This window comes from Oncorhynchus gorbuscha, linkage group LG19 (assembly GCF_021184085.1).
Source record: "Oncorhynchus gorbuscha isolate QuinsamMale2020 ecotype Even-year linkage group LG19, OgorEven_v1.0, whole genome shotgun sequence".
Classification (NCBI taxonomy): domain Eukaryota; kingdom Metazoa; phylum Chordata; class Actinopteri; order Salmoniformes; family Salmonidae; genus Oncorhynchus; species Oncorhynchus gorbuscha.
The window spans coordinates 16,368,530-16,385,083 of record NC_060191.1 but is presented as its reverse complement, the minus strand read 5'-3'; the positions used below and the strand labels follow the sequence as shown (position 1 = coordinate 16,385,083).

General features: G+C 42.9%; 1 protein-coding gene across 8 annotated transcripts in view; it reads right to left on the bottom strand.

Moving 5' to 3' along the window:
- The window catches only part of LOC124004991 (protein cordon-bleu-like), a 76,266-nt gene that overhangs the window by 23,135 nt on the left and 36,577 nt on the right, over positions 1–16,554 (bottom strand). For 5 of the 8 annotated variants that reach the window (XM_046313799.1, XM_046313796.1, XM_046313804.1 and 2 more), the window contains 5 exons: positions 15,051–15,279; positions 12,955–12,999; positions 12,307–12,395; positions 11,760–11,837; positions 7,111–7,284 (listed from right to left, as the gene is read on the bottom strand). In XM_046313799.1, coding sequence (XP_046169755.1) covers positions 7,111–7,284; positions 11,760–11,837; positions 12,307–12,395; positions 12,955–12,999; positions 15,051–15,279 — 615 coding nt within the window. The remainder of the gene's footprint in view (positions 1–7,110; positions 7,285–11,759; positions 11,838–12,306; positions 12,396–12,954; positions 13,000–15,050; positions 15,280–16,554) is intronic. The other 3 variants (XM_046313801.1, XM_046313800.1, XM_046313803.1) reach the window with 3 other exon arrangements.

Genomic DNA, 16,554 nt, shown 5'->3' with positions numbered 1-16,554 from the left:
CACACACACACACACACACACAGAGAGAGAGAGAGAGAGAGAGAGAGAGAGAGAGAGAGAGATGGTAGACTACACAGTTCCAGTGGGCTGTTTGTTTTGGCATTAGGGGCCTCTTTCTTTGTTCCTGAGAACACAACGTTTTCTTCCTTAGGAAAGAGGAAAGAAGCATGACAGTGAGACTCCCAAATGGAACCCTACCCCCAACAGAACACTTTTTCATTGTAGCCCTGGACAAACACACTTCATTCAACTCATTGAGGTCTTAATGATTATTTGACAAGTTGAATCCGGTGTGCTTGTCCAGGGTTACAATAAAAAGTGTGTACTGTTGGGGGTACTCGAGAACCAGGGTTGGGAAACACAGGGCTCTGGTCAAAAGTAGTGTACTATATAGGGAATGGGGTGCCATATGGGACACACCCTAAATCTGCACTCAAAACTATTAGAGCTGCCCATGCTTCTGTTTGCCACTTATTTTCAAATCACACTGTTCCACAGCAGAGCCTGTCCCACTGAAACATCCCCAGTGTTGCCTAATACATACACTAGCAAGTTTGCATGAAGTGAAACAACACAACCTAAAATAAACTGCATGGCCTTAAGTGATAGAATATAATTTACAAAGGAAATAGAGGTTGTCAGCAGATGGGCGGAAAAACCAAGGTAGGCCCCTTGAATAGTCCAATTCAGAGAGGTGTTGAGTAAGTTAAGGCTTCCACACCAACCATTCTCACTCTAACTCAAAGTGTTCTGCAGCCACATGGTTTACTTGTGTAGAAATCATGTAGGCCTAACTGAGGGATTGCAAACATATGACTCAGATCACAAGCTTCCTCTTAAAGGAATCATGTGTGACCTTCAAAAAGTGTGACCTTACAGAATGTGGAACATTTTAAAACACTACTGATTAAAACATTCATGGAGGATTCCCCACAAATTCAATAAAAATAAATAAAAGGACCACAACTATTACTGAGAATGGTACCGTCATCCCAATGTAGAAATATCCAAACCTTGCAAAATTGTAAACAGACAACTTGTATCTTGCTAAAACAGATTAAAACGGTAGGCTACATTACAGTGGATTAAAATCGCTGCAGTACAAAAAGCCAATGACGGATTGCTATGAAAGACTAAACCCCTCTTGGTTCAAATTATGACATCTCCCTAAGGAATGGGTTATGCAGGTAATGCTAGCCATCTCAATCAATCACACTTAGCCTGTGCTGCCAGCTATCCCCCTGATGGGATGGAGTCTGAGGTTACGTCCCAAATGGTACCATATTCCTTATATAGTGCACTACTTTTGACCAGGACAAATAGGGATGCTGCCTCAGACTGTACTGCTCAGGGGCTGCTTGGCAGGTCCACCCTGAAAGCAAAGCCAGGAGTCGATATATCAACATCACTAAGAGCCATGCTGCAGAGAAAAACAGAGTATATTCAGTAGGCTCCATGACATTTGTACCGTTGATTTAAATACTTGAGAACAGATCAGGTCAACTACCGAGATTCATAGAAGAATAACACTCCTTACAGTAGGATTGGAAAATTCTGGTGACTTTCCCAAGATTCCCAGGTTTTCCAGAAATCCTGGTTGGAAGATTCCCAGCATTAGGTGAAAAAAAAGGAGCAAGGAATCTGGAATTCTCCAACTAGGATTTCTGAAAACCTGGCTATTTTGGAAAGTTACTGGAATTTTGCAACCCTACCCTGGAGTGAGCAGATTGAAGCCCCCAAAAAGGGAACCATATATGTCTATTAGAAATGTGTTGAGCGTGTACTGACTATAATGATCATGTACAACACTGTGTTCCAACAGTAGGCTCCAAGTCTCTTAGACCAATCACTATTCTAACCTAACCCCCTTCCCTTTCAGTGGTCTTCTGAGGGTGTTTTTTTTGCCTGCTTTGAGGACAATACAGTGCCACTGACACGGCCCGCAACCAAAACCTGCGGACTCTCCTTCACTGCAGCCGACGTGAGTAAAACATGTAAACGTGTTAACCCTCGCAAGGCTGCAGGCCCAGACGGCATCCCCAGCCGCGCCCTCAGAGCATGCGCAGACCAGCTGGCGGGTGTGTTTACGGACATATTCAATCAATCCTTATCCCAGTCTGCTGTTCCCACATGCTTCAAGAGGGCCACCATTGTTCCTGTTCCCAAGAAAGCTAAGGTAACTGAGCTAAACGACTACCGCCCCGTAGCACTCACTTCAGTCATCATGAAGTGCTTTGAGAGACTAGTCAAGGACCATATCACCTCCACCCTACCTGACACCCTAGACCGACTCCAATTTACTTACCGCCCAAATAGATCCACAGACGATGCAATCTCAACCACACTGCACACTGCCCTAACCCATCTGGACAAGAGGAATACCTATGTGAGAATGCTGTTCATCGACTACAGCTCAACATTTAACACCATAGTACCCTCCAAACTTGTCATCAAGCTCGAGACCCTGGGTCTTGACCCTGCCCTGTGCAACTGGACGACACTACAGTGGTAGGCTTGATTACCAACAATGACGAGACGGCCTACAGGGAGGAGGTGAGGGCCCTCGGAGTGTGGTGTCAGGAAATGAACCTCACACTCAACGTCAACAAAACAAAGGAGATGATTGTGGACTTCAGGAAACAGCAGAGGGAGCACCCCCCTATCCACATCGATGGGACAGTAGTGGAGAGGGTAGTAAGTTTTAAGTTCCTCGGCGTACACATCACAGACAAACTGAATTGGTCCATCCACACAGACAGCATCGTGAAGAAGGCGCAGCAGAGACTCTTCAACCACAGGAGGCTGAAGAAATTTGGCTTGTCACCAAAAGCACTCACAAACTTCTACAGATGCACAATCGAGAGCATCCTGTCGGGTTGTATCACCGCCTGGTACGGCAACTGCTCCGCCCACCACCGTAAGGCTCTCCAGAGGGTAGTGAGGTCTGCACAACGCATTACCGGGAGGGGGGCAAACTACCTGCCCTCCAAGACACCTACACCACCCAATGTCACAGGAAGGCCATAAAGATCATCAAGGACAACAACCACCCGAGCCACTGCCTGTTCACCCCGCTATCATCCAGAAGGCGAGGTCAGTACAGGTGCATCAGAGCAGGGACTGAGAGACTGAAAAACAGCTTCTATCTCAAGGCCAGACTGTTAAACAGCCACCACTAACATTGAGTGGCTGCTGCCAACATACTGACTCAACTCCAGCAACTTTAATAATGGGAATTGATGTAAAATATATCACTAGTCACTTTAAACAATGCTACTTAATATAATGTTTACATACCCTACATTATTCATCTCATATGAATTTGTATATACTGTACGCTATATCATCTACTGCATCATTATGTAAAACATGTATCACTAGCCACTTTAAACTATGCCACTTTGTTTACATACCCTACATTACTCATCTCATATGTATATACTGTACTCGATACCATCTACTGCATCTTGCCTATGCCGTTCTGTACCATCACTCATTCATATCTTTATGTACATATTCTTTATCCCTTTACACGAGTGTGTATAAGGTAGTAGTTTTGGCATTGTTAGATCAGGTTAGATTACTCGTTGGTTATTACTGCATTGTCGGAACTAGAAGCACAAGCATTTCGCTACACTCGCATTAACATCTGCTAACCATGTGTATGTGACAAATACATTTGATTAGATTTTTTGAGTTCATTAATGCCATCTCATGCAAGAGATAGTTGTTGAAATTATTCAATTTTTTTTTACAGCAAACTTTTGTCTGGTTTGTTGAACCCTCAACCTCACCTGTGCTCTGACTATGTACAGTAACATTGGCATAAAGAGCCTGTCAAGCTGATTTCATGCCTGTCTGCCTCTGGAAACACGACACCCCACTTATACATATTTGATATTGTGCCACCAAAACACACCTCATCCACTGCTGCATTATTACTGCAATCTCAGAATCAAAACCAGCGTTTATGTTAACAGTCTGTCTGTCACTAGAGACTACTGTTGCATAAGCCTGAGTCTGATGTTACCTTTCCAGCATGCCAAACAGGCTTACACAAGTGTGCCTGTCTGCCTGTGTAAAACCTATTACCAAACCCTGAAGCGGACAGCTCAGGATGACAGGCTAGGCCATGTCATAGAAGGCATTCTAAACATGACCTCTTATATGCTGACCACATCGCTCGGGCCACATGTGCAAGCGCTGCAATCATTGCACGCACAATGTTCACGTGTGTCAATGGCCGTCTGCGTAGCCAGGCGCTAAAATAAAACACGTGTGATGTGCTGCAAGTCCCGCCTCTCCCATCTCATTGATTTTTAGGAGCATATACCCACGTGTCATCTCGTCATTGGTTTTTAGTAGCATATGTGTGGGTGATTGAACATGGGTGATTGAAAAATGAACTGAGGTCCACACTCCAGTGCAGTTGGTGGTGGTAATGCACATTAAAAATGGTTGCCAACCGCCATATAAAGTCCAAAAAAGAAGAGGAAGCCTGAAGGAGGAGAGATTACTAGAAACACACTTTTACCCTTTTATCTGTGGATTAATTGTCAGAGTAGAGGACCTTGTGCATTTCAGGTCAAATAAGAACCTAATGTTTATATCCCAGGACAAATTAGCTAGCAACAGCAAGCTAGCTAAATTGACATCGATGTTTAATGCTTTTCAACCTGTCCCCAAATTAATATAGTTGGTTCAGAGCACTATAGAGGGAATAGGGTGCAATTTGGGATGTACACTTTTTTTTGTGTCTTGTTTTCATTTTGTCTTGACCCCAGATAAACCCAGTTGGCTATTGAATTATTATTGAATTATTATTATTATTATTATTTTTTTTTACCTTTATTTAACCAGGCAAGTCAGTTAAGAACAAATTCTTATTTTCAATGACGGCCTGGGAACAGTGGGTTAACTGCCTGTTCAGGGGCAGAACGACAGATTTGTACCTTTGTCAGCTCGGAGGTTTGAACTCGCAACCTTCTGGTTACTAGTCCAACGCTCTAACCACTAGGCTACCCTGCCGCCCCGAATAAGGCCTTAAGCTTGACTATTGATTGTAAATTGATACTGTACTGAGATCAATAGAGGGTTATAACTTGTGATGGGAGGGGGGGTTGATACAGTTACCAAACGGATGTTATTTTTGACGATATATCGTTTTTGACAATATCGCAATATTATTTTTGTGCTAGTTGGATGTAGCTGCACCAAATCTCCAGTATTTTCCTCCATACCTTGTTCTCCATCTTATTTTTTAAATTGGAAGCCAATTTGTTTTCAGCTCCTTTATTGCCATGACTGATCAAAACTTGTTTTATCATGTCTCTCTCTTGTCCCTCTGCAGCAGACATATGGTGAGAAATATATTTGGAACGATGATTTGATCTAAAATCACAGTATTGAATTGCAATACATATACAATCGTTAGAGTCGCAATACATATTGTATCGGCACTTAAGCATCGTGATAATATCGTATCGTGAGGTCTCTGGTAATCCCGAGCTTAACATTCTTAGAAAAAAGGTTGGTTTCAGGGAGAACCCTTTTTGGTTCCATGAGAATTTGACTGGGAGAACCCTTTTGGAACCAAAAGGATTCTACCTGGAACCAAAAAGGGTTCTTCAGAAGGTTCTCCTATGGGTACAGCCAAATAACCCTTTTAGGTTCTACATAGCACCTTTTTCTATATAGAGTGTAGTCATACCACAGGGGAACAGATTGTCATCACTACAACACTAGCCATCCTACCAGTAGCTCAAGCTCATGGAAAGGAGACCTAGGAGCAGCCATCCCATCCCTCAGGCACTCCGTCCTCATCTGATCTCTCTGTCCTTGTCTAACCCTCACAAGAGGATACATCGGGCCCATGTGCCTCAACATGCAGCCAGCCATCTTCCAAACACAACGCTTTGTCTCATCCGTGCCAACGAGTCACGGCAGAGCTAGTGTTGCTTATCTCTGGGTGAACGGACTGATAAAGACGTCATCAGTGTGGTGTTTCTGAACAGTGTCTAATACCCTTTTCAGACATATGGAATGTGGCGCCTTGAAAGCACCTCGGCAACAGCATGTTTGTTTGTCTGTAACGGTACGCTATGGCTTTTTAAATGCCGACACGAAAACCTTCTCGAGATAGCTTCAATGCACCACTGAACAGGCACTTTACTTGTCAATCAAATAATCTCGAGCTGCCTGCATGCAACCTGGCTGCCTGCGTGCAGACCACTCTACCCTAAAATAGTATGTTAAAGTTCATTAAATACCATTGATTTACCATGACATTTAGTAAAAAGAAAACACATCTAGCTACCCTACCATAAAAGACCTCATAAAAACAACACAACTGCACATCAATCTGCTGCGTTTATTGTCGTCAGGGAAACAATACTGAACGCTTCTGATGTGGCTCTTAATTTAATTGTCTGAAAGGATATCAATTGTCGCTATAAAGGGTATAATAACAGACAGCGGAGAGAAAAAAACCTGGGAGCCACGACAACATAAACCCAAATTAAATCCTGATTGGAAGAACAGCGTGAGTAGTACACAGAATACTGTGTGGACACCTTATGCTTCTCAACAGGAGTCGGTGTCCAAATGGCACCCTATTCCCTACATAGTGCACTATTTTTAACCAGAGCACTATAGACCCTGGTAAAAGTAGTACACTATATAGGGAATAGGGTGGCATTTACAATGTAATCCATTTCACAGATTAAGCAGTGTGTTCCTGTTAGTAACGGTCACTATGACCACAACACACAGTTCCAGACAAACCCCATTCGCTCCAACAGGAGGAGAGAAGCCCGTTAGAGCCAACAAAACATGGTGACAAAAACAACACCACGAGAAGAGAAATAACACTACCACTATTGCTATTAGATCCACAAATAACACAAGGAGATTAAAGGAAATGTTTAATGTTGCAATAATTGATATAAACACAGGTCACCATGACCTGAAGTGTGTGTGTGTGTGTGTGTGTGTGTGTGTGTGTGTGTGTGTGTGTGTGTGTGTGTGTGTGTGTGTGTGTGTGTGTGTGTGTGTGTGTGTGTGTGTGTGTGTGTGTGTGTGTGTGTGTGTGTGTGTGTGTTGCCCTCTCACCTGGTAGGCTTCCAGTGTGTAGCAGCCCTGGCAGGGTGTGGGGGCCGGGGGGGCCCTCCTCTTCTTAAGCTCTATCCTGGGGGACATCCTGGAGATGTTCATGACGGACTGGGACTGGCCCAGGGTGCTGGGCCGCGCCTCCACACAGGGCACGATGGCAACCGTGGACAGGCCCTGGAGGAGGAGGGAGAGAGAGAATATAAAAATACACACACACACACATATACCTGCATGTACACGCACACACATACACAATTATAAACACATGGAACAGATCTACATATGAACTGAGTGGCATTTAAAGGTCATATAATTCTAAATGGTCTGAGAAATCCAAAATCACAGGTTGATATGGTAGACAGTGGAAATGTCAAGGGCCAGTTCTGAAGGGTGAGCATGGGTCATGCCCTTTATTCACTAATGCTGGATCCCAAGTGGCACCCTATTCCCTATGTTGTGCACTACTTTTGACAAGGACACATAATACTAGATATAGAATAGGGTGCCATTTGGGACTCCGACTAACAAGGGCCAAGGACTGAATGTAAAATATCTGCAGAGCTTCATCATGGCCTGTTTGCAGTGGTACATTAAGCTAAAGCAAAACCTAGGGTTGGGTCTGTCTCCAAGAAGCAACCGTCTAGTCTGCAAGAGGAGGCTCTCAGATCCCTGCTGAATCAGGATGCTTTGTGACAGTTGTGACAGCTGCAGCTTTATTACCATTCCGTAGCTACTTCGCCTCGCTAATACGCCATCTGTCTGTCTGAGAGGGATGCTGCTGAGCAATGGGGGATGATCAAAGAATGATCAAAGGCTTTCCTAAGCATCTGAAACTTAGCCTGGTCCCAGATCTGTTAGCACTGCCTTTCCAACTCCTACTGTCAATGTCGTGCCAAGTGATCATAAAAAGGAGTTGGCAAGACAGCACAAACAGATCTGGGTACAGGCTATCTGAAACGTTCTAAGCTTCTGTATCTTTGTACTGTAGCACAACTAGGAACAAAGATATACATCTATGAACGATGGTGGGGAGGTTTAAAGAAAAGAAAGGAAAGCGTATTAGGTCAAAATGACACAGCATTTCAGACAATTCCTGGGCAGAGGATCAAAGTAGTCATGAAAAAAAGTTGAAATGACTAAAACATAAAGTTCTAGTCATTGGAGGTAATCAGTGAACCAAGCACTTCTCACAGTGGGGAGAATGAATGGAAAATGTGCAGGAGGGAGAGAAAAGCACTCAAAAGTATTCAGACCTGGGCATAAATAGTATTTGTTTTCTTTCAAATATTTTTCATAATTTGATTGAGTCTGCCTGGAGTGCCAGGCGGGCAGTGTTTGAACTTTTGGGACTATTTCATTGGTTCCATTACACCAGACAAGCACAATCAAACTATTCTAGTCTACTAAGGAGAGGCAGTGTGGCTTTGAGGGAGATGTGAGTTGCCAAATGCTTGCATATTGCATAAGCTTGGAAAAGCAGACTGAGCTACTATATAGTAATGTAGAGCAAAGAGAAAAATATGTATGTAATAAAAACCTAGCTGGAGTCTTAGAATCCTGCAGTAGATTTTACTGCTGCCCCGCTCTAAGAACACAGAGCCTGGATCAACTAAGTCGACACCATTCATCTTTATGACCTTCACATCCTGTTTAACTTTGATCTTCTCTTATCTTAAGACACGTGCCTCTCCCACCTACTAGATCTTCCTGACTAAAGAATATAACCTCTAGCAGATGCTTTTATCCAAAGAGACTTAACAGTCATGCTTGCATACGTTTTACGTATGGCTGGTCTCAGGAATCAAACCCACTCTCCTGGCATAGCAAGCGCCATGCTCTACCAACGGAGCTACAGAGATCCACATGATTCATACATGGGCATAAGTGCATCCCAAGGATAGATGCCCTGGCATACTTTGCACAGTGCATTAGTCAGCTTTACTCTATTCCCTTTTGTTGGATGCTGCCTATATATAGGCTCCTGTACATATACATGCAAATATTACAGTAAATCCAAAGTCTCAATCTTCTGCCGGTTGATCCCAGGCCATTAGAGAGAAAGGGCCCGAAATGCATTTTTATAAATCAGACAGTGTTCAGCAGGGACTAGGGAGGGATTCTTGGCCAGCGGCCAACCCTGTCCTCCTCTGATGAACTTTTCACACTGCGCTAATGTGTTCATGGAGACCTTCTCACATGAAAGAGAGAGTGGCTAAACTGTTAATATCCCACCTCAGTACATCCACGGCATGTTCAATTATGAAAGACCCAATAAAAAACATGAGTTGGCACACACACAGAAAAATTCTTTTGTGTGGAGTTGCTGACTAACGGCGAATAAACTATAAAAATAACTCACACTCCATATATTAACACCCAGTCATTTATGGGGGAAAATCACCAACGTTTCGGCATCACTGTGCCTTCTTCAATGTCATGTCATGAATACTTGAACCAGGTTATGTAGACAAACAGTGCAACCAATGACAATAGTGAGGGGTGTGTCATAATGAATATGTTAATTAGAATGAATTGAGTGAAACTGTTAAAAAACTGTTTATGGCATATTAAATATATTAGGCTATTGTTATCATATGCAAACATAATTGAATATTACACACAATATTAGCATCAACATAAACGATTGTTCATTTGTATTTTTTACATGTAATATTTTGATTCAACCTTAATGCATAATAAGCATCATCATCAACAGTGGGAACATATTAGGTGTACGCTGATAAGCTGTAGAAAGAATATATACAATTATACGACTTGTTCATAAAAGAGAGAATTGTTCATAAGAAGGGCCTGAGATCAAAGTCAATATTCAGACCACGTGGGGTCAATGTTTTTAGATAGGATATCCAGTAAGCCTCCCTTTGTAGTAGTAGGATCTCGATGTTAACTCCTCTCCTTGGTAGAGCAACATGCTCAATGCCTGTGTATTTGAGGGAGGAGTGTGGCTAAACTGTTAATATTCCGGCTCTCTGAGAGTCCCTCAGTACATCCACTGCATGTTCAATTATGAAACACACATTCCAAATTTAGGGAGAGACGACGGTAACTTTGAATTGGGATCCGTGCTGTTGCTGTACTCTGCTGTTGGAATGGAATGTTCCATGCAGGGAATTACCATGAATGCGTAGCATATGTTATATAACATTAAATCATTTACAGACCGGAGCCAAAAAAGCTACTGGGTCTTTCTTTGTTATTAAAGTTTGGGAAAAGTTTACCTGAACATCTTTAATTCCATGCTGGAAGAAATCTGAAAGCTAACCACAATGCCTATCACTCATGCATATCCAAGGTGGAAATGCATTTTAAGTGGAGTAGAGACAGATAGAACCGAACATCTATGATGATTTAGAGGCAGCAACACGCCCTTATTGTCCTCTCCAAGGACAAAATGTGATCTGAAATAGTATCATTCTGTACAATAAAAAAATGTAAAAACTCTATTTCGTTTTCAATCCTTTAGATCATACACAATGTACACAGTCTTCAACATATCGGTACATCAGTTTGTCCAATGCAGGACTGTACACTGTATCATAGATGCAATTCTGTTCTACTTCAGTCTGTGTTATGAACAGTCCTCAACAAATCTTTCCATCTGTTCGGCCAATAATGGTATCCAGATATCAGAGTAAATGTAGCCAGGTACAGTATGATGGTGTAACATAATCACTAAGGACACAGAGGGTGTGTGTGTGCGTGCGCGCCCTGGGGCTTGACTCAAATGAGCAGGAGAGATCCACCAAGGTCTTATGGGAAATCCAATAAAATACCCATATTGATTTGAGGGGTATCCCAGATGGCTGCCTGTAATAGATTCCTCTGTAATTGTATAAAACTGATTAAATTACCTTCCAAACAGATAGCCTGTTCAATGTTTGCTCTAATATAATGTTTTAGCACACATGCACAAAACTATTCCCAAGAAACCGGCCCTACTGCTATAACTACTATTGTATTACAAATGTACTATTAAATACATTATGTGTGTCACTGAGTAAAGCTGATCAAAGATTAAGCAATAATTCAAGACTAATTTATTTCAGGTTGACTTGCTGCAGAAACTTTAAATTCGTCAAGGTATTGTAATTGACTGAGGGGAATCAGAAGACGCTTGTCAAGTCTGCCCTCTAGTGGTACATAAGCAGAACAGCTCTCATGAAATCAGCTATATCAAGAGGAGGAGGCACAGGCTGAAAAGTAGGGTTGCAAAATAATGGTAGCTTTCCCAAAATTCCTAGATTTTCCAGAAATCCTAGTTGGAGAGTTCTGTATTTCCTGCTTATTCCCAACTGATTCTTGGAATTGTAGAACCAGGATTTCTGGAAAAAACTGGGGGTTTTGGGAATGTTATGGGAGTTCTGCAACCCTACTGAAGAGAAAACCAAAGTTGAGCTCATGTGTTTGAATTTTTGTGGGATATAAAATGCTGTCTGTTACAAGGTGGTGGGTGTTTGAACATCTACAAGAGAATAGAACTCAAAAGCATAATTTATCCTCCTGCAAAATGAATGCGATTGCACTTATTGAATGAGATTGGAGTATTGAAAGAAAATATAATGCAAGATGTCAATTACCACACCCAGACATTTCAGGAGGAGGAGGAGAGGAGGGTTAGTAGTACTTACATTGTAGTGTTTTTCAGTATTTTGAGTAATATTATTATCAAGACCATCCATGTCCATAGTAGTTGACTGTTCTTCAGTCTGAAATGGAACGTACATCTAACATGCAATACATCAGAATGCAACTACAATACAAGCAAGACATGCAGTTATTTCAGTTATTTGACAGATGATAGCAGTACTCCTACAGCTCTAGGGTTAAACAACCCTTTCCACAGGGACAGTCAAATCTATAAGACTAATTATTTTTTATGGAAAGCCATCATGTTGAGCTCAAGAATAACAGTAGCTATTTAAGTAGAAGATTTAAGTACCAAATTATTCCAATCAAAAACAGAAAAAATATGCTTCCTTTTCCTGCATTTCCACATATAGTAGTAGTAAGTCAGCAGTTTAAAGTCAACTTGATCTGCAGACACACACTCTTAGTGAGTAGCCTATGCATGGTGCCTTGTAGTATTCTCTAGATGGTATTATGGTGTTAAGTTAGCCAAGCCAATGGGCTAAATGTCACTCTGTTGGAACACAAGTGAACTGTGGCGCCTCTTACCTTTGATTTCCTTCTGTTGAACGTTAAGAATCCGAGCAGGCCTTTGTTCTCGGCCCCACCGACACTTGAGGTGTTGGAACGGAAGTATTCTAACAATGAATGGACAGACAATAGGTTTCAGTTCACTCCGAAATGAAAGGGTTGGCCCACTGAGCTAAAAATATAGGCTTTCATTCGTGCAGTTCATTCATTAACCAATGGAATGAAATAAACCACAGCTAGAACTATACCACATTACGCAAGCCATGTCAGTTATTAAAAGTTTAACCCATGCATACAACAAAAAGCATTCTCCGTAAACACACACTCAAGCCTCTTTCTACAATCAGGCAGTTTCAACAGTAGATGGCACTGCAACTAAACTTTTCCCATATGACAGTGCATCTGTTCCTCAACCTCTGAAAATAAATCTAACAAACAGCCATAACACACTGTAAGCCAGAAGGAAAGGGAAATAACATTGACTGTATCTTACATTTGATTTAAGATACGTAAAACAAACAAACCAAACAGGCGAGCTTTGTCCTACGAGGAGAAAAGGAACGGCAAAGTGGGGTTAATGTGACTTTACAAGTGACTGGTAAGCCACAGGTCATGTCACTACAGCATTGTGGACGGGAACAATAAGCAGCATACAGACAGGAATACCTGGGTAATTTAGAGCAGGTGCAGAAGCCATTTTAGGTTGACGAACTGGAAATAATCACAGGATTTCAACATTAAGGGCCCGTAACAATGCAGACCATCCTTAACTATAAAAGATTCTCTCTTTATCAAAACTATGCAGCATTTCCGATGTCCTTGGCTATGCAATCCCCCACCCGCCCTAACAGAAAAGAGGGCAACTGTGAAACTACCAACAACACTGACTATGGTGTTTGACAACTGTCTCTAGTTTAATTCGAGCATCAGTACGTCTCACTAGGCTTTGTAGGTAGTGTTCGAATGACTAACCATCTATATTGCCTCTCTAAGGGCAGAGTCATAGGGGGCAGAGTACACACCCTGGAAGGCATGTGCTTATCGAAGCTCATTTAACCAAATATGTAAACACAAGCTCACTTATTATTTATTCTGCAGCTCCACCCTGATAAAATGAACTGGCCCAGACTGAATTACACTCCATGTAAACATTACAGGCACAGATGTAGCTAGCTGCAGTAAGAAAGTAATGCATGTTACTTGGATTCAAAATAATCTCACGTGTGAGTGCTGATTATAGATGCAATCAGGGTTTAAAAGCGTGACAGAAAACAACGGAGAGAGCTCAAATTAAATATACGATTAAACAGGTTGAGAAGAATAAGAGGAACAGTAACAGTTTGTTAACAGAGATAGGTTGGTACAGTTAGCCTGATCTCAGATCTGTTTCTGCTACAATGTCAACTCCTTAACATTACAAACTTGATTTGATCTGGGACCAGGCTAACACTGTAGTTATCATGTGAGGATGTGGAGTAGCCTGGTCCCAGATCTGTTTGTGCTGTCTTGTCAACTCCTGTAATCATTGTCGTACCAATGACCATAGGATGACCATAGGAGTTGGCAAGAAATATGTCACCATTCTACAGGAAGAGGTAGAGGGAGATGAGAGAGGTAGAGGGAGATGAGAGAGGTAGAGGGAGATGAGAGAGGTAGAGGGAGATGAGAGAGGTAGAGGGAGATGAGAGAGGTAGAGGGAGATGAGAGAGGTAAAGGGAGATGAGAGAGGTAGAGGGAGATGAGAGAGGTAGAGGGAGATGAGAGAGGTAAAGGGAGATGAGAGAGGTAGAGGGAGATGAGAGGTAGAGGGAGATGAGAGGTAGAGGGAGATGAGAGAAGTAGAGGGAGATGAGAGAGGTAGAGGGAGATGAGAGAAGTAGAGGGAGATGAGAGGTAGAGGGAGATGAGAGGTAGAGGGAGATGAGAGAGGTAGAGGGAGATGAGAGGTAGAGGGAGATGAGAGAGGTAGAGGGAGATGAGAGAAGTAGAGGGAGATGAGAGAAGTAGAGGGAGATGAGAGAAGTAGAGGGAGATGTGAGAAGTAGAGGGAGATGAGAGAAGTAGAGGGAGATGAGAGAAGTAGAGGGAGATGAGAGGTAGAGGGAGATGAGAGGTAGAGGGAGATGAGAGAGGTAGAGGGAGATGAGAGAGGTAGAGGGAGATGAGAGAAGTAGAGGGAGATGAGAGAAGTAGAGGGAGATGAGAGAAGTAGAGGGAGATGAGAGGTAGAGGGAGATGAGAGGTAGAGGGAGATGAGAGAGGTAGAGGGAGATGAGAGAAGTAGAGGGAGATGAGAGAAGTAGAGGGAGATGAGAGAGGTAGAGGGAGATGAGAGAGGTAGAGGGAGATGAGAGAAGTAGAGGGAGATGAGAGGTAGAGGGAGATGAGAGGTAGAGGGAGATGAGAGAAGTAGAGGGAGATGAGAGAGGTGGAGGGAGATGAGAGAGGTGGAGGGAGATGAGAGAGGTGGAGGGAGATGAGAGAGGTGGAGGGAGATGAGAGAGGTAGAGGGAGATGAGAGAGGTGGAGGGAGATGAGAGAGGTGGAGGGAGATGAGAGAGGTGGAGGGAGATGAGAGGTGGAGGAGGAGGAGGTAGAGGGAGATGAGAGAGGTGGAGGGAGATGAGAGAGGTGGAGGGAGATGAGAGAGGTAGAGGGAGATGAGAGAGGTAGAGGGAGATGAGAGAGGTAGAGGGAGATGAGAGAGGTAGAGGGAGATGAGAGAGGTAGAGGGAGATGGGGGTATAAGGTGGTTTATTTACCAAGAGTCTGGTCCAGTACGTACAGCTCTCTGATTCCTAGCTCACTCAGACACTTGTCCAGCTCCAGCTCGTGGTTGCTGACATTGTCCTTCAGCAGCAGAACATGGGACGGGTCAAACTCACACTTCTCACAGATGGCTGGGACCAGGCTCTCCAGGGGCACCATGGGACTCACCCTCACCACCGCCTTCTGGCTCCTGTGGTAGTTCACCACCAGACGCACCGTTTTCTTTACAGGGAAGACAGAGTGACTTTAGTGCCAATGGATGGATACAGTATTAGAGAGCATTAGAGAATCTCCTAGATTCAAATAGTATTCGTTTGACCTTGAGCTTGTCTGCAATCATGCCGATCTGGCACTTCAGGCAGGCTCAATCAAACGCTCAAAAATATACAATTTGAACCCAGGTCTAAGCTCAGTAATTAAATGGGACTTGAAAGTAAAAGGTCTCAGCAGTACACATCCAATGGAAAAAACTAGCATGGAAATATTGAGAGAGAGGGAGAGACAAAAGGTGGGTGTCAGACTCGTGGGATAAACCATGATTAACTAAAAACTTTACTCCACCTCACTTAAAAGAGGTTATGCTTTACTTTCAGCTTTTCCCTTAGAATGTAGACATTTGTTGACAGATCTGGGGGGGGGGGTCATTCAAGACTAGCACTTTGAGGTAACTGAGGCTGGGAGCCAAGTCGAGGCCTGACAGAGAGGGCCTGTGTGTGGGCAGCCAATGACTGGTCAGTCCCAGGGTGTTTGGTGTACCCATAGAGAGGGATCATAACAACAGTGCAAGAAGCACTAAGAGGGTTGAGGTGGTTGTTATGAAGAACACAGCTTGCATCCCAAATGGCACACAATTCCCTATATAGTGCACTACTTTTAGCAAGGTCCCATAGGGATCTGGTAGTGCACTATAAGTAGTGCACTATATAGGAAGTAGGGTGCCATTTAGGACATGCCACAAAGATACTGTTATCACGGAGGCCATGACAGTCACACACCAGTACACAATGTACAGACTTCAAGACTCTCCTTCTGAAAACATCATGTCAACCACTTACCAGTCAAGAGTGTGTAACAATCACAAGCACAACTGTTTTTGTGTGTGGCTCTTTGCTAATACTTACTGAGGCAACTTATGAAAAGAATCAAAGCATATTTTTAGGCAACAATTTATCAAATGTTAGTGGAATACATAAAAATCCATACATCGAAATCAATAGATTATTATGTATGCTTACTTAAATTTACACCACTCAGTTTCAAAGGGGGGGTTATACTGTACATGCGTATTACAAGTCATAAAATGCATTACAAGCACATCATAATGCATTATACCAGTTGGTTTTAAGTAAAGTGTTACCCACAGTTTTGATGACTCAGAGTGAAATAGTGTCAGACTATGGCCATCAGCCAAAGGGAGGTCAAAGGGAGATAGGGGGAGCAGGGCCACCAGGGCCAGTGAGGCCTGAGAGTAGAGTAGAAATAATGCATGGTAACTAA